General features: G+C 27.7%; 1 protein-coding gene across 6 annotated transcripts in view; it reads right to left on the reverse strand.

Annotated features, from left to right (window-relative positions):
* Nucleotides 1-25,440, reverse strand: part of LOC117177262 (two pore potassium channel protein sup-9-like) — a 193,233-nt gene that overhangs the window by 157,231 nt on the left and 10,562 nt on the right. For 5 of the 6 annotated variants that reach the window (XM_033367847.1, XM_033367848.1, XM_033367849.1 and 2 more), the window contains exons 2-3: nucleotides 23,796-24,182; nucleotides 8,348-8,528 (exon numbers count right to left, since the gene is read on the reverse strand). In XM_033367847.1, coding sequence (XP_033223738.1) covers nucleotides 8,348-8,528; nucleotides 23,796-24,107 — 493 coding nt within the window. In that variant the 5' untranslated portion in view covers nucleotides 24,108-24,182. Of the gene's footprint in view, nucleotides 1-8,347; nucleotides 8,529-23,795; nucleotides 24,183-24,345; nucleotides 24,434-25,440 lie in introns of those variants that run through there. The other variant, XM_033367851.1, reaches the window with a different exon arrangement.

The following is a 25,440-nucleotide window of genomic DNA, read 5'->3' on the forward strand; positions in this document are numbered from 1 at the left end:
AATGTTAACATTATTAATAATAATAATAATCATCATCATCAGTCACTTGACTTAGTCCGTGGCTATGATGTATCACCGGGTTTACCCGAGTAAAAGTTTAATAAAAACACATAATAATAATAATAATAATAATAATAATAATAATAATAATAATAATAATAATAAAGAACCTCGGTGGCTAAGGAGCGTCGGTGGCTCAGTTGGTTAGACACTCGGACTTCACCTCAGAGGTCCGGGGTTCGATCGCTGAGCCGGTACCTCTAGAAATTTTTCAATGTACCTTTACCGAGGTTCTGGTGGTTCGAAACCCACCTTAAGCTGTAGGTCACCCCATCGTGTACTTGACTGCAACCCAGTCCGTCAATGATGGGGTAAGAACAAGGCTTTGTCCACTATGTCTGGGCAGACTGCTCTCATCAGATCACTTGATTGCATTATAAAAATGCGTCCGTGACTGATGATATATACCGGGAGGGCCCTGTGCAAAATGATCAAATAAAAATCCAACTCTAACCAAAAATGCCTTCGACATGTTGGGCAGTATAAGCCTGTGACAACATTTCCACACAGAAATGTTCTTTATAGTAATAATAATAAATAAATAAAATAATAATAATAATAATAATAATAACAATATGTATTTAATTATACTTGTAAAGATACAGAAATATTTTTTGATTTTGTAAACAAATGAAGTAGTTGAATATAAAACTTTGGCCTGGAAAATATTTATTTTCGCAATATACCTACTTTAAATTTTTTGAGACAAATTTGCAGTCGTTATTTCTATGTGAAATTAACAATAAGCAATTGTTATTTTTCAGCGTTATTTTTCATTTCAAATATCACGAAATTTTCACGTATTTAAAAAATATTGTAATTTCTGTTTAAACAAATTGGTTCTTATCTTTAAATACATAAAATTATGGTGAGAGTGGTCTTCAGTAACAATTTCTATGAAAATAATCAATTTCAATTATTATAAACAATTTTTTCAAATTCAGAATTATTGGTTTTTTAATTTTCGATTTTCTTCCGTCATCTGAATTAATTCCAATATTCTTAAAAATAAAATAGGTTAATTATATCCAAACCGTTGCTGAAGAGTAAATAATAATTTTGTGAAAAATATCGATTTTCTCATCCTTTTTGTAAACGTATAATGAATAAATAACAATAAGAAAATCCCTGACAAAGGAGCTCATTAAAATTTAGTAAATTTTAATTTAAAAAATAATAATAAACGCATCTCGGTACAAAATTTAAAGCTGTAGAATATTGAACAAAAGAAAAGTGTTTCCCTCCAATGTGCGCACCTCTGAATATACTTTTTTTTAAACAAAAAAATGTATTTATTTTTCTGTGAATTCGAACAAATTTTGAGGTGATATGCATACAAAAATTAAAAAAATTCAATTAGTGACTAGTAACTGATCAGCCACTGAGACAATTTGTAGCTACTTAGTGAAGAAGTTGAAGAATATTTTTTAAGGAAATGTAAAGAAATAGAGCTTGATTAAAACGCCCTTTTGTGGTTAAAAATATTGTTTGATTCCGGGAGATTTACTGTGTAACTATGATATAAGTAAATATCAGATACACGTTTATTAAATTGACTTTTGCCTGACTGAGTAACAGCTCGTTGCATGCTAGGAATTCGATTTGAATAAATTTTAGTATTTACCTTGCCAGTTGAATGCAATTGAAACTAATAATCATGTTTGCTTTGAAACGCATTGCATATGTAAATGAGCATCACTAATATCTAGATTGCATATAAATCGAATGATTTATTTTTTATGATAACGTTTGAAACGGACCTTTCATATGAGAACACCTATCGAAGAGAATTCACAGCTGAAAATGCTCCCAAAAAGGGGAAATAGTGTTTTTTAAATAGGGATTTATAAGTTAAATCATAAAAAAAATAAATAAAGGCTAGCTTTGAATAATTTCAACTTGAAAGTACTTGTACAGCCAGTTTCTTTTTTGTATTTTTTTGGAGGATGATTTCTGGTTATTTTGAGCTAAGAATTTTAAAAAAAGTACTAATTGTTTTTACAAAAAAAGATTTTGTCAATTTTAACAACTAAAAATATACTTTTTCTTGAAAAAGAAGTAAAATATCAATAGTAGTTAGGAGTTTAAAATTCTTCAGCTTTCTGAAATCGATTAAATCGTATCTTTCCCATATGGTTATATCCAGATGTTTATATCCAGATGTTTATATCCAGATGCTTATATCCAGATGTTTATATCCACATGTTTATATCTAGATGTTTATATTCAGAAATTTATGTCCAGATGTTTATATATGAAGAGGTTTTTAAAAATATGGAAAAATCGACTGATATCTGTTAAAGTACTATTCGGATTAAAGAACTTTAACATTTTATTTCTAATAAAATTTGTTTTTATTTCACTGACTAAAGAACGTGTTCCATGCGATGATTAAGTTTCCTGGACTTTAAAGTACAAAAAAATTGTTACACTTACTGATGTCGATATTGTTGTATTTCTTAAACTTTTTCAGAATATAAAAAATTGAGTAAAATAGTATTTCGTTTAACGAATTTTAACATTTTATTTCTCTAAACTTTTGATTTTAGATCACTCAATATTTAAATTATTGTTTATCCTCCCATAATCCATTAAATTGTATTCATCCCAGAAGTAATCTTATAGATTTCGGAATAAATACGAGTTTAAATATTGTTACCTTTTAAAAACATTATTGAATTTGCAAATATACTAAATTTTTTTAGAAGAAAGATAAATTTTCAAAAAGAAAAAAATAATTGCTAATCAATCAGTTGTGTTTAAAACCAACTACCTAAACTTTTAACCAACAAAAATGAATTTTCAACTGATAATTACCTCATGTCCAAATTGCCAATTAAAAAAGATTAAACTACAACCTACAATAGTTGTATTTTTAACCAACAAAATAAAATTTTAAACTAAAAAGGCTAAGTTCTTAGAATAAAGATAAATTTTCAATAAAAAAAAGTTTTATTTTCAACCAAGAAAGATGAATTTTCTACCAAAATGATGATTTTTCTACCATAAAATATGATTTTTCAATCCAAAGGACGAAGTAAAAAAAAGAAGTTTGAATTTTCGACTAAAAATATGACATTTGAAAACAATACAAAATGTCTACCAGAAGATGAGATTACAATAAAATACAATCATTTTCAACCAAAGAGTCGAATTTTTATGAAAAAAGAAAAAGTTTTTACAGAAAGCGATGAATTTTTAAACCAAATGGACGAAGCGGGTATAAAAAAATGGAATTTTCAACCCGTATGTTTTAAAAAAAAATTTATTCATAAGCAAATAATTCAATTTTTAAATAAGATGTTGAATCTTCTACCACAAAATTTAAATTCTCAAAGAAGCATGCAATGGTTGATATTTCAAATAAAAAATATTTAAATTTAAAATAAAAAACAGTTCACTTGAACCAAAAATACCAATTTTGAATCAAATATTTAAATTCTTTCTAAAAACAGAATTATTTTCCATAAAGTTAAATTTTTAACCAAAGAAGGTATTTGTTTGAAAAATAAGTTTTTAAACAAAACACGGAATTTTTGGGCCAAAAACACCAGCTTCCTACAAAACAGTTAAATCTTGAACGAAAAATTTATTTCTTACCAAATAGTTCGATATTTGTAACAATAAGATTAACTTTCAATCAAAGGACGTACTTTCAATAAAACGTAAGAATTTTCAACCTGTTGGAATTTCTACCAAAAAATATGACCCTGCTACTAAAATAGATAAATTTTAAAACAAAAGAGACGAATTATTTTTAAAATACTAGAATCTTAAAATTACTTATTTCAAAACTTAATATAGCAACTGACAACTGAATTTTCAAATAAAATTATGAATCTTTAACAAAAAATTATGAACTCTCAATAAAGCATGTAATACTCAATATTTCAATAATAAAATATTTTAATCTGAAATAGAAAAACGCTGAATTTAAAGAAAAACCACAAATTTGCAACAAAAGAGTAAAATTCTCAAACTGAACTGATTAATTTTATAGTAGAATTGAATTTTTCATCAAAAAATATTTGCCAAAAACGCAAAAAAAAACAATTTCAACCAAATGATGGAATTTTGAAGCCAAAAGGATGAATTTCGTACAAAACAGTCAACTGAAACACTCAGCCAAAAAATTCATTTTCTATCAAAAAAAGAAAAATTTCAAGAAAATATATGAATTCTAAAACAAAAGGAACAAATTTCAAACATGAAAAATCAATTTTCAATTAGAAATATATATTTTTGAAATAGAATAATGTAATTCGCAATTTAAAAATTAATTTTCAACAAAAAATAAACCTTTTTACCAAAGTAGTTGCATTTTCAACCTAAAGGAATGAATTTTTTACCAAAACAGATAACTATTTAACAAAATAGTTGAATTTTCAAAAAAAGAATAGAATTGGTAAACAAGTATTACAAATTCTTACCAAACGAGGTGAACTATCGACAAAAAACGTGACAGTAGACTTCTCAACCAAAAAAAAAACTTTTAAGAAAAAATAGTAAAAATTGGGAAGAATTTGGAAATAGTTAGACAATAGGGGAAAAGTAGAGTTCTTTAAAGAAAAGGGAAAATAGAGGAAGGGAGGGGAAAGAATGTCAAGTCTGAAGGAAAGATATTGATATTTAAAAATGCAAGTCAGGTAAAAATTATATTTTTTTACATGGGAACTGTTGACTCACTATTTTAGTAGTGATAATGGACTTTGATCAGAAACGTTGAAGTCTGACAAGAGTACGTAATTACTACTGAAAGAGAGAGCTTATAAATTAACCTGATCTACTGAAGGAGGATAGTAAATAAAAATTAGTATATATCTCAATTTGTGTACTATTTAAAATGGCTCTTAAGTATTTAATCCATTAGCATTCAAATTACTTTCCTCATTTAGAAAACTTTTCAAACAGGGATGTTAATGCTTGATCATTATGGAGCTCAGCTTAATAAAACAAAGCCGGCAATTAATTCTTGATGCAATTAGTTGCCAATGAAACTGAGACTCAGTAAAACCCACATTTGATCAAATTTTACAGACCTACTATTCTTAATACCGACGATAAAATCTCACTGGCGATTCGGCTTTAACAACAACAATATTTTTTTTATAGCAGCAAATGTAGATGTGCCTTCACATCTCTGCATTTTTATTTCCTAGTAAGAAAAATATAAGCTTTTTAAGAATCCATTATTAATCAAATTTTTATGAATTGAAAAAAAATTAATTATGTATAATAATAATCGACAAGCGTTCGCAGATAATATTTTTTGTTTGCTGGAATCGATTTTAAATTTTCAAAACTGTGCATCAAAATAAAATTACAGATTATTAACTAAAATTTTTCAAATGAATAAGAAGCCTACACATTTTTTGACTCCGAATGTTAGTTTCAGTGGTTTCAGTGAAAATAATAAAATTCTTCAAATATATTACAATTACAGTTTTTCAATTTTTATATGTATTTCGAAGTTCTTGTTTTCTTAACAAAAGGGGATTTTGCAAAAAAAATTAACTCAAGTCATAAGCCGGAACACATCATTATAAAACTTGTATAACTTTTTCATTTTCCAAAATATCGAAACTATCAATCAAACAATTTAATATATTACTTAATCAACTTTCAGTTTGAAATATTTAATAATAAATTATTTTAAACTTGAATCGTTTAAATTAAAGAACTTTAAATTGAGATAATTTAAAACAGAATAATTTTATATTGAAACATCAAGAAAGGTTTGGTGTTATTTTTTAATATTTTTTGAAAACGTAACGTTCGAAGACGATTGCATTTTATAGTTGGAAAAATTATTAAAACCAATACACAGCTGAATAATTAATTTTAACCTGTAATGTCCACAAATTTATAGTTTTTAATTTATATTTTGGACTAAAGGGCCGCATCTATAAATCTGCTAATGTTAATTCTTTTGATAACAATGAAGGCAAAAACGCAAAAATCGTAGCAATTAACTTTCGAAATTAATCACTTAAAAACTTTAGAATACACTTAAAATCGTATACTCACAAAGAATTGGAAAATAAAAATTAAAGAATTTCACAACTTATATAGGTCCATTTTCATATTTATAGCAGATTAGTTAGAAAAATTCTAAATTTAAAATTCTAAGGAATGGCACAATATAAATGTATAGACTTTGAAATTTTAAATTCGAATCTAAGAAAACGTAACAATTAAAAATTTTAAAATTTCGCGAAAGTAATAATAACTGAATATTCTTATACTAATATTCCAAATTTCCAAGGCTCTTTCTGACACTTGGTTGAAATTTAAACTGCTTTGTTTAGAAATTATTTTTTGGACGAAGATACATAATTTTATTTACATTTTTATATTTTTTGTTGAAAAATCGTTTTTTCGTTTGTTAAAAATAAATTTTCTAAACTAAAAATCGAACTATTTTATTACATTGCAATATTTAAGAAATTAAAAATGTTCAAATTGTGAATTACACTTTTAGAACTTTATTTTCCTTCCAGCAGGAATTTCTAAATTCTGAAGTAAGCAGTAAGCGTTTAATTTTCAAATTCGTTCTGTTCAAATCACTCGTATTTTAACATTTTATTCGGAATTATTATTTATTCTCGAAAATTTTTGATGAAATAGTTTTCAATTCAAAATAATTAATTAATTGAAATCTGTAACTAAAAATCTGTCAATTTTTAAATATTACATTGAAAATATTAAAAATTCAAGAAGGACAGATAGAGCTTGAATAATTGAAATAAATAGAATAGAAATATAAGCAATGCAAAAATAAGTAAATAGGATTTGAAAATCAACATTGACATGATACACGCAAAAATTATTTATCTTGAATTAAAAAAAAAACAGTTTGCTTGAGATATATTTTATTTCATTTGAACCAACAAAGAGCTAACAAATAAGGGAAATTATGTTGACTTGAAGTTAAATTTTAATCTGAACAAAAGATTTTCTTTAACCGAAGAAGTTTATGTGAATAAAGGGGATTTACTTGGACTCGAGGCAAATGAGAAACTATGAATATTTTTATTTGGTTAAAAAAAAAGAAAATTTTCCTGTTTACTTTATTTAAACATAAAGCTGGAAATAATCTTAAAATTTGAGTAAACTTATTTTTAATTAAGCATCATTTATTACTTTATTGTAAACTAATAATCTGGTGTGAAGAACTGGATTCATATGAAAAATGGTATGTGGTTTTTTAATGGTTTTCGCTATATTTAAGATTTTTGCTTTTAATCCAATTCAAAGTAATACAAAATATTAAACATGAAATATAAAATTACTCAGTATTGTTATAAACAAATATACAAGTCCAGCAATTTTCCAGAGTTTTCAAAGGTTTTTTGTTTGACTTACCAGTTATACTTAAATGAAAAGAGAAGAAGTAAAAAAAAAATACGTTAATTTTTTAATGCAAAACAATAACTTTCAATCAAAAAGTTTGATTTTGTAACAGACTACTTGAATTTTCAACAAAAGAATGAAATTTTCATCAAAATAATGAAAATTATCACCAGCTACTTGAACTTACTACCTAACAAAGAAGCGTTTTAAACTAAATAGTCTAATTTTCAAACAAAAAAGATTAAACTGAAACTTAAACTAATTTTATTTCCAACCAAATATTTGAGTTTTAAATGTATATGGTTGAATTTTTTAGAGCAAAGTGGACTTTTAACCCCTTAATAATGAAATTTCAAACAAAAAAGATTACTGTTCTATTAAAAAAGATAAATTTTCAAACAGTAAGTTTGAGTATATAATAAAAATGGGCGAATATTCAGAATTTCATTGTGATTAAAATTGAAGCTATAAGTACAGATAACTCAAAAAATCGATTAGTCAAATTTGTTCAAAATAGTGAAAAAGGTAGAAAAAATCGCATTATCAAAGCCTTAAAATTATAGAAATTATAGTCCTTATTGTGTGAAATCCTGCTCTGCACATATACATTAAATTGAAGCAAATCCTTTATATAAATCGAATTAATCGTATTAAAAATTTTTTTTTAATGATTAAGGTAGATATTATTAATTTGCTGAAATTTTATTAATTTTTTGTTATTTAAAACAAAACATTTCCTTTCTTCAATCTTACTATGTAAAACAATTTTTGTTTGGTTTATTCGAACATTTTTCTCAGTGTATTTTTAAGATTTTTTCGTAATTTTGCCACACTGTGTGGCGGTACACCCAGAACATCCTTAATTGCTGTTGGAATGAATAGAGAAAAAAAAATAAAAAAAGGTGGAGAATGGACTCTCATTTATAGCACATACCGATAGTCGTAATGACGGTGAGAGAGTAGAGAAAAGCACCGGCGAAACTCCATTGCTTGCTCCCTTCGAGAGAATCCACTCCGTCGTATCCGTTTTTTATTGCACTCACGATCTCTTTCTGGTAATTTTGAAGCTCTGCACGAACTCTCTCTTTCCAGGACCTCTCCGAAAAAACGTTGAGCTGAAAACAAATACATCGAAAAACAAGAATAATTAATCAACACCCATTGATGAAAAGCTAACGCTTCATTGACACTGCTGAATTAAACCAACAAAACTGATTATTTAGGATGGCTACATAAATTTACCAACAAAATTTCCTGACTCATAACTCCCAATTCATGACTCCTAATCACTAACGCCTAAATCCTAACTCCTGCCTCCTAACTCCTGACTCCTGAAGCCTAAAGAATGATGCCCGGCTCTTTATTCCTGAATCTAAATTCGTAGGAACTAACAGATTATGCATAACTCCTAACATTAAATTCATAACTCCTAACGAATGACTTATAACTCTTGGCATATAACTCAGAACTTTTAACACATACTGCAATACTCCTTACACTTAAATCTTAATTTATAACTCATAACTCCTAAATTCTAACATATAATTGCAAACTGATAACTCCTAAATAATAACTCATGATAACTGACTTTTTACTCATAACTCAGAAACAAAAACTTATAACACATCACTCGTAACTCCAGACTCCTGTTAAATGATACCTCACTCCTTACACCTGACTCCTAACTCATAATTTATAATTCAAATCTCATGATTCATAATTTCTAAATCCTAACTACTATCAAAACTTCAAACTACAAGCACCTAAAGTCTAGCGCATAACTCTTAAGTACTAACTTATTACTCCTAACTTATAACTCTAAACTCCCCGTTACTAACTCCTAACGCATAATATATAAATAATTAATCATCATTCCTAACTTATAACACATAACTTCTAACACCTAAATACTAACTTATAACTCCTAACACATAACTCTTAACTAAATATTCATAAAGCTAAATTCATAATCCCTAACACCTAAATCCTAACTTCTATCCCCTAAATCCTAACGTATAACTCTTAACTCGTAAGTCCAAACTCCTAACACATAACTCAAATAATCTAAAAGTATTTACGATGAAGAGATAAGCATTCAGGGTGCGTTATAAATAATCACGTACAAATTTTGTCAATCCCTTCAAATAATTCAATCATTTTAAAACCATTTAAATTAAAGAAATTCATTGAAAATTACATAGCATCATTTGAAATCCTCTGAAATATTTAAAATACATTTAAATCTTTTAATTTCAATTTAAAAAATTTTCACTCTTGCAGATTCGTCAGAATTTTTTTAAATACACTAAAATATTTTGAACACCTTTGTAGTCTTCTGAAATCCCTTTAAAGTTTTGACAGATCTTAAAAATTCCTTGGAATTTTCTACATATACATACATCAATACAATTCTTTGAAATCACTTCAAATTTTTGAATTCTATTCAAAATACACCAAGATATTTTAAATCCTTCAAATTCTTATAAAATGTTTTAAAATTTTGTTAGTCTCTTAAAAATTCGTAGAAATGTTTTAAATACCTTTAATTTTTTTAAATTTCGTGATAGCCCTTCAATTCATTAAATAAATTAGCAGTGCTTTACAATCTTTTAAAATCTATTAAAAATTCTTGAAAATCTTTGGTTATACCTAAAAATAATTAAAGATCTTCGAAATTTTTTAAAATCCATTAAAATATTATAAAATCTTGCAAAATGATATAAAACGCCATTTTTTCTGGAATCCTAGAAGACTGGTTAAAATATCATAAGAGAAAAATGTCTTCTTCCAATTTCTCAAGATACCCCAAGATATTTCAAATCTCTTGAAAACAATTTAAATGTTCATAAATTGTTGAAAGCCCTTCAAAATCCTTGCAATTTTTAAAAATATCCTCAAATCCTTCAGAATCACTTTCAAATGATTGAAATATATTAGAGATACCCTAAACTATTTTTAATCCTTTACAATTTTTTCAAACATTTTGAAAATTTTTTTAAAATCTTGTAAACTCTTAAAAATCTTTGGACATACATTCAAATATTTGGAAATCTTGGAAATAAATTCTTTGAAATCCATTTAAATATTACAAAATAATTTAAAGAAATAAAGTGTATTTCTTGAAATCCTGGATTTATTATAATACCTTAAGAGCTTTAAAAAAACCATATTATGTCATGTAATATTAATTAATTATGTAATAAAGCCCCTTATCATTATTTTAATCCTTAAAACCATCATAAATCTTATAATATCTCTAATCTTTTGAAATATCTTAAAGTATTATAGATCCTGAAAAATTATTTCATATCTTCCGAAATTCTAATCAATTTTTGAAAAAATCATACATTTATTTAAATCCCTTAAAATCTATAAAATTCTTGGAACTTCCTCGACAATTATTAAATCTCTTGGAAATACCTTGAAGTCTCTTAAACATTTTAAATTTTCCTAAAATATTGAAAATCATTTTAAATATTTTAAAAGTCCTTACAAATTTTGTAAACTCTTTAAAATTCCTGGTAAGTTTTAAAAAATACCCTAAAATCTTCCAAATTCTTTTGAATATCTTTAAATTATTGATATCCATCAAAATATTTTAATTAAATCTTTCAAAATGCTTTCAAACTTTTTAAATCTCTTCATAAATCCACGAAGTACTTCTAAATATCCTAAAATCTTTAAGAACCTTAGAAATACCTTTAAATTATTGAAATATAACAAAAGTTCTTTGAAATATTTTAAAATACCCTCAAAGATTTGAAAAGAATTTAAGAATTGAAGTTCAGATGTAATTACTGTTATATGCTATTACTATAATATATATACAGATATACCTTAATTCAATATTAGATAATCTATGGGTTAATTTATTCTGGAAAAAGTAATTAAGGTGATCTTTTCATCAAAAAAATTATTCAATATATTTGCTTCCTCCACTATCTAATTATATCTTATCACTCTCACCCTCCCCCCATCGTCCTTCACTTTCCTTCCCATCCATCACTACCCCTATTACTCACTATTCTCACTTCCTAATACTCATCCCCCTACCTCCCTCACTATCCCTTCTCTTCCTATTTTGCCTTTTTCATCCCTGATTCCGCCCGCCCTATCTTTCCTCTCCTCATAGTTTATACTTCTCCTTCCTCACTCTTCTTTCATCTCCTTAACCCACCCTTCTCGACGCCTAACTTTCTCTAACTTTACATCTTCTAATTTCAATTTCATTCACTTCCTTTCTCCACATATGAACACTTTCGATAACTATCTTATTCACACTACTTCCCTACCAAGCACTGACCTTACCATTTCTAATTTTCTCTCATCATTTCCCTCACTTTCACTCCCTTCCGCATACTTCTCCTCATTTCAACTTCTCCGCTACCTTCCCCTCTAACACTTTCACCACCTCTGTATCCCATCTCCTAACTCCACTTATTACCCTAACCTCATTCCCTACTTCTCCACCCTTACTTCGGCTGCCCTCGCTTCTCCCTTCCTACTTTCACTCCCTCTCAACTATTTTTTCACCATTTCCCTTCTGCTACCCCTACTCCTACTTTTACTTTCACCTCATCGCTTTCCCTCCCCGCCTTTATTTCTTCTAACACTACTTCCTCCCTTCCAGCAAACGTGTATAAGGGAAGGATGGACAGGGTAGTCCAAAAATGCATGGAAATTGTGTTGCATGCTGGAGGGCAACGACCCCCCCCCCCATTTTATTTCAAATCCGAAAAAAGAAATTACCTGATTATTTATTTTTTTATTTTAACAGGTGCCGGTTTTGAATTGAAGTTTCCCATGTAAAAGCCATTGTGTAATTAATTTACAATTATTTAAGCAAATGGAATTTGTTCAAATAATTTTTTTTCTCGAAAATTCGTTTTTTTCCCTAAAAATTATTACTATTAGTCTAGCAGAATATTTATCAACGTTGTTTGATTAATTATATTTGAAAAACAGTTTTTTAATAATAATTATTACTTAAATATTACTAATAAATTAATTATTATCAAATTAATATTTAATTCGTTATTAATTACCACTGATAAATATTAAACTAGACAAACAGTAATAATTTTTATTTAAAAAAATCGAAACTGAATTATTTAAACAAATTCCTCTTGTTTAAATGATTGAAAATGAATGACCTAATGTTAATAAATATTTCACTACACAAATAGTAATCATTTTTATGGAAAAAAACAAATTAAGAAAAAATATTCAAACAAATTCCATTTGTTTAAACAATTCAAATTTATGAACTAATGTTAATAAATATTCCACTAGACTAAACGTAATAATTTTTAAGGAAAGAAAAGAAATTTTCGGAAAAAAATATTTAAACAAATTCCGTTTGTTTAAATAATTAGAAATTAATCAACCAATGATAATAAATATTCCATTAGACCAATATTAATAATTTCGTGTAAAAAAAGACCAACATTCAGTGCTCAATATGTCGATTTTATAAAGAATTGAAATTTTTGGTTTTAAGGGCGGTTTTCAGGTACTCGTGGGGGTGTGTTAGGGGTGTCAAACCGATATATATGATACATGAAATTCTTCGTTGGATAATTTTCTACAGGCCACCATACTTTCCCGTCATATTTTTTCAAACCCTTAAAAATTATTTTAAAAACTCAAAAAAATGATTTTCCCCCATGCATTTTACATGGGAAACTTCAAGTCAAAACCGGCACCTGTTAAAATCGAAAAATAAAAAAAATAAAATAAAAAATTAGGGAATTTCCTTTTTCGGATTTGGAATGAAATTGGGGGGATCGTTGCCCTCTTAAAAATGAAAGCCTTTTTGAGCCACCCTCATGGACACCAGACTAAAGCTATAAGGGTTTTTTCCCGAGGCCCAAAAATAAAAAAAAGAAACCATTGTGACTTTACCTTAAAAAAGTTACTAAAAAGGGATGTGAGATTAAGCAAGTGACATGAATACAATTATAGATGCAAAGGAAAGTTGAAGTATCTAAAGAATATAAAGAATTATCAGGATATTGAATCTAATTGTTATAAACAAATTATATTAACAAAGTACCAACATCGTGGTGATTTTGCTTTCAAGGTATATTAGTAAGTTCTAGTTGCTTGCTTTTGTCGGCCCGATTATATGTAATTATGAAAATTTGTTTTATGGTATAATTCGTTTACTTTATTTACAAATTATATTTAAAAATGCATACATTAGGCCTTTATTGACCAAGAGGAATATTTTTTCTTTAATCGTGCCTTTAAATTATATTGGTGGAAATACTGATAATTAAACATTGGTCATTCAATAATATTTGTTAATTTTATCAAAAAAATTTAAAACAAATACATAGTTTGGTCATATATAGAGAGAAATTAATCGTTCCTCTTTTTAATCGTCTTCAACTTACATAAGTTGTGATTTTTAGTCAAGAAGAATTGTCAATCGATATTATTTGTTTATGTTACAAATAAATTTGATAACAAAATTCATAATTTGACCATTTTAGACAGAAAGTAACCGATATTTCTTTCTGATCGTCTTGAAATTCTATAAATAATAACGTTTTGTGGTAAAGACTTCTCATTTAATATTATTTTCTAAATTTATAAAAAAATAGTTTGCACATTAGTAGACATCTTAAAAGCTAATCCTTCTAGAACAGCACAAAATATTTCCGGTGATATCATTTAACTGCAATAATAAAAAAAGATTACCTTCTTCCACAAATGTGTAAACTATGTATTTGTTTATGAAATAAACAAATAATGTTGAATGCCAAATCCTGATTGCTGAAAATCGCAAGAAATATAATTTTAAGGTGATAAGAAAGAAAAAAGTTTACTTTCTGTCTATGAGTGGCCCAAACGGTGCATTTTTTAATGAAAATTAACTATAAAATAAACAAATAATATCAAATTAGAAGTCTTTGCCACTAAACATTATCACTTATTTAATTTAAAGTTGATTAGAATGAAGAAACTAAACTCTACCACTTATATAATTTGGAAACGTTAAGAATGAAAACGAATTAATTTATTTGTATAAATTGCCAAACTATGCATTTACTCACAGAATTTGTTTATGAAACAAACAAATAGCATCGAATGACCAATCTTTATCATTTATTACCACTAAGATAATTGACGAGTACTAAGGAAGAACAACGATAACTTTCCACTAATGAATGCCTTAAATATACATTTTTTCATATAATTAGTTAATAAAATAAATAAATTATAACAGACGCTAAATTTTCATCATCAAATATGACCGTGTTGATAAAATCAAAAATTTCGACTTATAAACATTAATTTCAAGCAAAATTTTCACGATTTGATATTTTTTTTTATATAATTTGTTCATAACAATCAGGTTCGATATCCTGTTAATTACTTATATTCTTTAGATACTTCAACATTCATTTTCATCGAGAATGGACTTAATTAAGTTATTAATTAGGTAATGTATTTAAATATAAAAATAATAATTAACAAATGTCTCATTTTCGCACTTAGTTTATTTATATAAATAATAGAAAAAAAAAGTTTAAAAAATTAATCTTATACAACTATTGCTGATCACTGATAAAGAAATTTTAAGATCGTCCAAGAATTTTAGACTGTTTTCTCTGATGACTGACTTTTCCCTGATTGCTAGGTTTTTACTGACCTTATTTTTAGATTAGGCTTTCCATTTATTGATACAGAAATAAATATAACGAAAAAATGTCCCTGTTTATATTTGATGTTTCTATTGCTCGTCAATAACATAAAAATAGTTAAAATCGTTTAGGTGTAATAAGGTAACATTAGATAAAGATATTCCAATGTTATATAATAAAGAAAAAAATTTATAAACAAATTATAGGTTGAAAGAATGTTTTTAATGGTTTTAATTGAATTTTACGTTTTTCAAAGTTTTATTGAAAGAAATTTTGATAAAAAGAATATAATGTTGAAGAATTTTCTTTTTGAAATTATTAATGTTAATAATATAAACAAATTAATTAAACAAAGGCATTAATCCGGCTCCTTTCAACAAAATTTTTTTTCCCCTATTTGTTAACAGGAGTCATAAGATTAGTCAACAAATTATCAATTTTTCTAAAATCATCATAAAGTTCCTAATTTAAAAAAAAAATTACATAAAAAACGAATCCTTCTATCGATTAATGTCTGGTTGAATGCATTTCTTTATTGAATTTGTTTATAATATTAACAATAATAATATTAAAAAGAAATTTCTTTGTTGTTATATTTTTTATCCAAATTTATTTCCATATAACTATAAAGAACGTAAAATGATAGAAAATAGTGGAAAATATTCTTTCAACAAATAATTTGTTTATAAAATATATTTTTCATTGTGTAATATTATAGGATCTTCACGTAATTTAACGCTACGAAACTTAAGTGATTTGAACAACTTTCATGTTATTGACCAGCACCGGAAACGTCAAATACAAAAAATGGCAATTTTTTTCGTCATTTTTTTTTTATTTATGAAAAAATTGAGAATCTATTTTTAAAGACAGGCTAAATATCTCTCTTAGAAATCTGATTAGTTTTTTTTTCAATTTTTGGCTGTTGTCCAAATCAGCTAATCTCTGTTGGCTGTACATTATTTCACAGCAAAAATGTCATTTTTTTACTGCGCTGCGGCATATTTATTATTTATTTATTTAAAGTATTTGCTGCGACACATAGTTTGAAATTTACAATATAAATTTCTCCTCACGTATGGACAAAACAAATTAATTATTTCAATTCGTTTCGTTGATACGCCAGGAGAACTTTATTTTGTAAATTTTAAACGATTTTTTTCTAAAGTTCATCAAAAGTTCCAGAACTTGTGAGAATATAATAGACCCGGCTTTTTTTATCGCGACATCAGTTATAGAACAAAGTTCTGTATTAAAAGTTCTCATATCTGATCGTAAATTACTCTGTCAAGTGCATTCTCTCATAGGAATGTTTCTAAAAGCACTTACTTCCAATTGGGATTTTCAAGTGTAAAACGAAAGTTTCTTGTTGGTTTGTTTCTTCGAGCACGAAACTAATAGCAATCAAGAGACTTCCAACTTTATGTTACTTACTTTTATACGCCTCAGGGATTTCATTACAATTTGAAATATCACAGAAAAACCTTCAGCCGTTTTTTTGAAACAAAGTTGCAAAAAAATGTTGCAAACAGTTGATAACTTTCGTTCACTACTACATTCACTATCACAAACACATTCAAAACTCTTAATGCAGTTATCAACTTTTTGCAGCATTTTTATTCAATTTCAAGATCAGAGAAAGCTTGGACTTTCTCTGTGATGTGGATAAAAATAAAAAAAGCTGAAATTATTAAATTTCTAACTAATTGAAAAAGAAAAGTATTTCAGAACATGAAACTCTGTTTTTCATTTTCATTTTGATCACACTAAGTGTTAAAATAAGAATAAGCAAGATGAAGAAGTGAGGGCGGATCATAAAATAGGTTACTAATTTTGAGATATTTGCCCCCCCCCCCCTCACCAACCCTGAGAAGTAACATATTTTAGGCTTCTTTCAAAACAGGAGAAATAGGGTGATTTTTTCACGAAAATAAGGGAATAAATTTTGTAAATAAAATTATTTTAAATAGAATATTGAATTCATGGTCAGATTTCTAAGCATTCAAGTTAAAATATATTACAACTCCAACCAAATACTTGAACTTTCGAATGACAAAGATTTTTACCAAAGATGATAAATATTTAACCTACAAAGACATTTAAATAATTATCAAAATGTTTCAACTTTTATAAAAGACAAATTTTTCAAAAAATGATTAAACTTTTTATTGATTAGTTAAGTTTTCTAGTTAAGCAGCCAAGTTCTTTCGCAGATAGTTCAGTTTTTAACAAAAAATTAACTTTAAATCAAGATAAATTAATCTTCTAAAATAAGGGATAAATTTTCTTCCAAGAGACTGCCGAAGTAAATAGATAATTCTTACTCAAAAAGATTAGTGTCGAACGAAATGGTTGAATTTTTGACTAAAAAGATTAACTTTGAAGAAACAACGTTAATTTTTCAACAAGCTAGACGAATCTTCTATAAAATAGATGGATTTTCAACTATATAGTTGATTATTTAACTTTTAAAGGATCAGTTTCTAACAAAAAATGGAAATATTAAATATACAGTTAAAAAAAAATTTGGACCAGTAAACAAAATAATTTTAAGACAAATTTAATTCCGAATCAAAAATGTGAATCTTTTAAGAAATCAATTCCTAATGAAGTAATTCAACTTGTAACCAAGTATTTGATTTTTTAACCAAAAAGAAACTTTTTTAACTGAATAGTTAATTAAAATTTTTTGAATTTTCAATAGTTAATTTTCACATCAATATCATTAATTTATAAAAACATTGTTTGATTTTGGAACTAAAAACATAAATTATATGTAAACCGTTGAATATTTAACTCATGAGTGTGATTTTTTAACGAAAAATCTATTTTCTATCTTAGAGTTAATATTTAATAAAATGATTCAAGTTTCAAAAAAATGGTTGGATATTTAAATAAAAAATATAGATTTTCAGATGAAGTTAATATAATACAAAATTGTGTGATTTTCTAGAAAAATACAAAAAAATTTGTCGATAAAGGTTCAACTATCGGCCTAAGAGCATGAATTTGAACTAAAATGTTGAATCTTTAAATAATAATAATAATAATAATAATAATAATAATAAGTATTTAAAAGAAGTTTAAAATTAAACTAAGTAGTAAATTTTAATTAAAAAAATATAAGTATTTAACATACTAATTACATCTTCAACCAAACAGTTTGGATTTTGTAACAATAAAATTAATTTAATACAAAAAAATATCAACAAAAAACATTAATTTGTAACCCAACAATTTTATTTTCAACCTACAAATATCAATTTTAAATTGAAGATATTAATTCTTAAACATAAGTGGAAGAGTTACATCTTTAGCAAAAAAATTCTTAAGTAAACAATAAAGACATTTTTAATCAAACAGTTATACTTTCAACGAAATAGTTGGAATATACGAATATTTGAATTTTGAACTCAAAAAGATCTTTATTTCCAAGTATCAATTTTCAACCAAAAGTGAAATAGTTACACTTTAATTGGAAAAAAATAAATCTGAGTTAAAAAGAAAAGGACATTTCAGCAAAGCATTCACATTTTAAAACTGAATTTCCAATTAAATAGTTTAAAATTTCATCTAAAAGATAATTCCTAATCAGAAGATTCATTTTCTAAAAATAAAATAGTCAAATTTGCAACCAACGAGATAAAGCTTCATCAAAGAGATGATTTTTTAACAAAGTAGTTCACATTTCTATAAAATTTTGAGGCAAAAAGATAAAAGACTTTTCAACTAAAAATAATTTTCTGTTCTTATTGGAAACTAACAAATCAATCGGAAATCAAGCAAAAAATAAAAATGGGGACGAGTGGCAAGTTTCACGAAAACAGAAAAAAATAATTCTTTAAAAAATGGGGAAAAATAGGGGATAAAGAAACAACTCTGAAATATAAAAGTAGTTTTCAAACTCATCAAGTTATGATTAAACTTTACCATTATCAACCATCAGTTTTTACTTCGATCCCCCCCCCCCCCTCTAGATTTCTAGAGCACTTTATAAAGGTGCCCTAAGCCAAATAGTTTAAAATTAATTTTTATTACAAAATTTAAAGTGAAATATTTTATTTGAATTATTTAAAGTATTTTTCATGTATTTATGATACATATTCAATATAATTTACGGCTATCAATAAAAAAATTTTATGCCAACCAGAAATTTGCTTAAACCTTTGATTCTTACTGTTTTGAGACATAAATTATCTTTTTCCTTTGAGAAATTTGAGAATCTGTCAACCGTTGATGGTTACTTTGAGAGAATTAATTTTGCAATAAAAATACAAGTACATATGAATAAACGCCAAGAGTGACAAGTTAGATGTGTATTCGTAAATTTATGCAAATAAATTATTTTTTCTCGATTTACGAGTATTACATGGTTAAATAGTTAAATTTTGAAATATTACTGAAACCTTACTGTCAAACTGTTTCTCTTTGTAATATTCAGCATCCCATCTGAAAATTTACTCTGAAGAAGTGTTTATTATTAATAATTGACTTCTGATAGTAGTTTTAGTAAAACTAATTAAATTACTCAAATCTATGATGATTAAAATTTTTTAATTTCAAGCGCGAGTAGAGACTTTAATCTCTTACAATTATAAATTTTGAAACAATTATTTTGTTGATCAGCTTCAAGCTCTCAGCATTATATTATTTTAATGCGCAATCATTTAAAGTTACACATACAATATTGAAATGAAACCATACATCGAAACCTCGAAAAAGGTTTTGTTTCATTTTTAAGTCTTTCAAACTTTCATCTTTTGAAAATAATTATATTGCAGTACTAAAAAAGAAGTTGAAACCAACGATTAGTAGAATAATTTATTTTAACCTGAAATGTCCTCACATTATACTTAAATAAATGCTTGAAGATGAACAATCTTGAATTGAAAACCTTAAAGAACCAATTTATATCATGCAACTACTTAATATTTCAAAAAATAAAATAAAATAAATTAGTTTTACAACTTAGAGGTGGAACATTTTAAAATTAAGAACTGTTTAAATTAAAAACTTTGGAATTTGAATTACTGAAAACTGGTACGATATCAAATTTAAAGCCTTATAAACTAAAAAATGACAGCTTTCAATATTTAAAAAAATAAGAGTTTCATATTTAGAGGAATAAAAATTTAGCAGATGCCATAATTTACCTAGAATCTCTGAATTTATGGAATTCTATAAAATCCTTAATTTCTCTGTCTTAAAGTCTTTGAATATTCTGAATTCCCTGAATTCTGGAATATATACCTTATATATAATAATATATACCTTAAATGTTTCGAATTCTTAAAATTTTCTTGAATGCGTAAAAATCTCAGAATTTCTTGAATTCTCTAAATTACTTGAGCTGTCTGTCTGTCCTGAAACCCAAACTATTTGGATTTTCCTGATTTGTGGAATATTCTGAATTCCTTAAACGTTCAGAAATCCCTGAAATTATCTGAATTTCTTAAAATCCTTTAGCAGCCTGAATTTCCTAAATATTTTGAATTTTGGAAATGTTCCGAATTACCTCTTCCCAGGATATCTTAAATATTCTAATTTCCTCGTATTTTTTCAATTCGTCAAAAACTCTGTATGTGAAAATTTTCTGAAATTGTGAATTTCACTAAACTCTGTGAAATCCTGAAATACTATGAATTCCTTGAATTTAAACAATTCTTCAAATTCCATTAAATCCTTGAATTTTTCAAATATTGAAATATCCTGAAATTCCTTGAATTTTCTAAAAAAAATGATTTCCTAAATGCTTAAAAAATTCTCCGAATTCCATGTGGTAAAAATATTATAAATTTGCTAAAAAATTGGAATTTTGCGAAATTATCGGAATTCTCTGACCAGTTAGTATAATTGCTTTATATATTCCCTCTTATTTCCCCTACATTCACACATTTTGCCTATTTTTCTTTACCTCACTTCCTCTCACTTTCGCTACTTTCTCTCTTCTCGTTCCCTCTGACTTTCCCTGGGTTCCCTATCCTCTCTCCTCCTACTTTACCTTACCCTTCCTCCTCACTTTCCGAGCGATACCACCTCTTATTTACCCTTATTTCCCTTGATTTCTTTTACTTTACCTACAATTATTTCCCTCTGAATTTGTTCACTTTCCCTACACTTATTTCCACTCATTTAATCTTTCTGGAAAAATGTACGACTAACGGACGGGCAAAGGGACACCAGACCAAAATTATGAGGGTTTCCTTAGAGCGTTACGGAATACTAAATTTGAAAGGTGAATAAGGGCTCAAAACTGGAAACACCAAAAATTGAATCAAATTTTACTTCAGTGTGGATCCTCCAGAAAAAGTTAGGGGAAATAAAAGGTAATGCGGGGAGAAGTATTTCATCTAAAAGAAAAGAGGAGAGAGAAAGTAGAGGAAGTGAGGGGAAATGAGATATGTAGAACTAGTTGAAGTGAGAGAAAGTCATAGAAGTAAAAGTAAAAAATTGAAGAGGGGAAGTAGGAAAATTGAGTGGTAAAGAGGAGAGATAAATTAGAGGAAATGAGCAGAAATGGGAACAGTAAGGGGAAATTATCAGGTGTAGGAGAAGTGAAAATATATCGTGGGGAAGAAGTAGGAGAAATGAACGGAAATGAGAAAGGAGAAAATAAGGAAAATAAGGAATAGGGAAGTAGGGGATCTAATACAATACAGGGGGAAGAAAACAGATAAAGTGATAGGAAATGAAAGATGCCAAAGTAATAGAAGTGTGGAGATGTAATAAGGTATTATGGAACAGAAATTAAGGTAAATAGGGGCAGAAGAAGTAGAAGAAGGGCGGGTAAATAAGTTTTAGTTTATTAGGGGAAATTAGGGGAGGATAGGTAGGGAAAATGAGTTAAAATAGGTGTGGTGGTAGAACACGAGAAGGGGTAGCAGAAGTAATTATAAATCATTGAAGGGAAGTGATAGGAAATGAGAAATGGTTGGTGACTGTAGATGAACAAAGTGAAAATAGTGAAAAAAAGGGGCTATGAGGTTGAGTGAGGGGAATTCAGGAGAGGAAAAGTAGGAAAATCAAAGTAAAATAAGTGGACGTGTAGCGACAATAAGCGACATTCCGAAAATGAAGGGAAGTAGATCATAAGAAGTAATGGAAAATAAAGATAGCTCAAGTGAGTGGTAATGAGCCGGTGAGTTGGGGAAATTGGGGAGAGAGAAGCATGAAAATTAAGGGTTAATCTGGAAGAACTGAGTAGAACAAACGATAGAAAATTAGAAACGGGGTGTAGGAGAAGTCAGAGGTAGTATAGAAAATGATTCTAAGGACGGGTAGTATGAGATTGTAGTGATAAAAGTGAAGAAAGCGCTATGAAGGCAATGCGGTGAGTAGCGGAAAGAAAGTCTTGACTGGAAAAAGGAAGTAGAAGCAGGGAATCGAAAGTAGGGATAGTAGGAAAGAGAAAATGTATGGAAATGATGTATGTGGAGCTAGTAGAAGTGAGAGACAAATAGAAGCAGAAGTAGAAAATCGGAGAGGGAAAGCAGGAAAAGTACTCACTTTTCCTGCTTTCCCTTGCTAATGCTTTCCCTTGCTTGCTAATGAGGGGAGATGAGGTAGAGGAAGTGAGTAAAAATGGGAACAGTGAGGGGAAACGAGTGGGCGTAGGCGACATGAGAAGAAATTATTGAAGAGAAAGTAGGGGAAGTGAAAGTAAATTGAAGAAGAAGAAATAAGGGAAATGAGGGGTGGGGAAGTAGAGGATCCTTAGAAATACAGGGGGGAGAAAACAAATAAAGTGAGTGAAAATGAAGGATGCTAAATTAATGGAAGTAAGGAGAAGTGAGAAAATAGTATGGAAGATAAACTAAGGGAGATGGGACAGAAGAAGTAAAAGAAGGGTGGGTAAATAAGGTGTGTTGTATTAGAGAAAATGAGTAGAGGGTAACTAGGGAAAATGAGGGAAAATGAGTGGAAATGGGCGTAGTGAGGGAAAATAAGAAGGTGTAGAAGAAGCGACGATAAATTATGAGAGGAAAATGATTGGAAGTGAGAAATGGTACGTGATTGTAGATAAATGGAGTGGGAACATTGGAAATAAGAAGGTGGGATGTTAAATGAGGGGAAATCAGGATAGGTAAAGTAGGAGAAACGAGAAGAAATAAGTGAACGTGTAGTGGCGATAATCGAGGGAAGGACAGATAGAAAAAGTAAAGAGAAGTTGCGTAGAAGTAATAAAAAATAGAGAGAGGTGAAGAGAATGGTAATGAGCAGGAGAGTAAGGTTAATTAGGAAGGGAAAAGTATGAGTACTGAAGCTCAATGTAAGAGGAGTGAGTACAGAAAGTGATAGGGAATTAGGAAGAAGATAAAGAGAAAGTAAGAGGCAGAAGAAGATATGATTATAAGTAAGGAAGTGTAGTAAGGAAATTGAAGAGAGGGTTATGACGATAGTACAATTAAGTAGTGAAGGTGAAGTGTTAGCTGGACAAGGGAAGTAAAAGAAAGGACTTGATGTCTGCTTCTGGGAAAAGAGGAAAAAGTAAAGAAGTAAAAACTTCCAAACGATAGAGAATCTATGAGTGAAGAGCAGGGAGGGGAAACGCGGTTGGAAAGGAGAAAGTAAGGCTAGCAAGATAGGGAAAATGTGAAAAGAGGAGGTTTGAACGTCCTCATGGGCTACGAAACTCTCTTTTGTATGATTTTCAGGACACGGCGCCTTCTGTAACTAATTTTTTTTCGAAAGTATTTAATAGAAATTGAAATATTGGATTTCAAATATTACCTGAGACGTGAGTTCCCAAAGGCGGAAAGCAGTGTCGTTTCTTAAATTGAGTACGTGACTGGCTTTTTTGAGGCTGTTTTTTCCTTCAATAAACTGGAAGAGAAATGCACCCGCAATAGTGTAACTGACCACTAGGCACACGATGCCAACGTTGCTAAACAGAAAGGCTATAAAGGCTCTTGTCCAATCTGCGATTCTTTCGCTCCATGGCTTTTGTCGTTTCTTTTTTCTTCTTCCACTTCTGCCACGAAAACTTCCTCCTTGCCACTCTCTGATCACCGACGAATAGGCCGAGATATCGTTACTGTCCATTTCCTTCTATTCACCAACCACGATGCATCACGAACATACTTTTCAGGATAAGTTCACCATTTCGCCATTATTTCACTAAAAATTTACCAATTGATCAATATTTGCTATTCAAGAAGGGGTTTCAAATACTAATTGAGAAATAAAAAATATTCATGAAACTGAAACAGTCTAATGTTTATATACTTCTTTTTTATTTATAATATAAAAAGAAATGTGTTTTCCACTGAAAATGGGGTACCTTAGGGACCAAGTTTTTAAAATAGAGGACTTTAGCGGCCAAAGCTAAATATAAAGGACCATAAGAGATATGGAAATTATTCTGTAAGGTCTGAATACAATTTATCCTAACAAAAATGTGCAGTATTATTATTGAATTTTTAACAAACAAATATTTATAAATAAACCATTTTTTAAATGAATTATAATTTTTAGGGAAAAATAATTCCAAGAACAAAATGAAAATGTTGAATAAGTATTTATTTTTCAGGTTTTTTTTTAATTGCTTCAATTTTTGACTTTTTAACTCATAAAAAATATTTATTATTACCTGATCAATTTTTGGAAATCTTTGAAAGTTTTAAACCATTTTCAATCAATTCAAAACTTCGAAAATTCTAAAACATCTTTTAAACTGACTCGAATTATTTTCGAATTACTAAAAAAGGTTTTTAAGAACTTCTCAATATGTTTTCAAATTATTCAATTTTTTTTTTTAATTTCGAAAAAGTTCCGCAAAGTTTAAAAAACATTCTTTGAAATCTTGTAGATTCGTTTTATAATTTTGAAAATGATTTAGGCTGTTTCAAATCTTTTTAAATTCTCTAAAACTAAATTTGGTAAAATAAGGAAATATTTAAGTTTTTTCCAAAAATTTTAAGACTTTTTCCCCTTAAAACATTTTAAAATTTTTAAAGTGCTTCGAAATTTATTTTTCGTCGAAATTCGAAATTTGGTTTTGAATTGGTTAAAATCTTTGTAAGTTGAACATTCTTGTTTCATATTTAAAATACTTTTAAATATCTTTGAAACTTCTTCGAATTTATCCTAAAATTTTGTAAAATGCAAAATTGAAAATTTTTGTCCACTATCTTCTACATTTTTATCTAAAATGTTAGAAATCATTGAAAATTTTTAAAAATATTTAAAAGTATTTTCTTAAAATTAGTTTCTCAAAATGAAAAAATCAATTTAAATTCTCCCTAGAATTGCAAAAAAAAAATTACTATCTGAAGCGAAGTCTCTTATCATCCAGAATTGGAGATGAGTAAGCAAATATTTTTAATGAGCTTAGCTAATCGTTTCGAATTTATTTCATAAACTTAAAAAATCTACA

This window comes from Belonocnema kinseyi, chromosome 7, assembly GCF_010883055.1.
Source record: "Belonocnema kinseyi isolate 2016_QV_RU_SX_M_011 chromosome 7, B_treatae_v1, whole genome shotgun sequence".
Lineage (NCBI taxonomy): Eukaryota > Metazoa > Arthropoda > Insecta > Hymenoptera > Cynipidae > Belonocnema > Belonocnema kinseyi.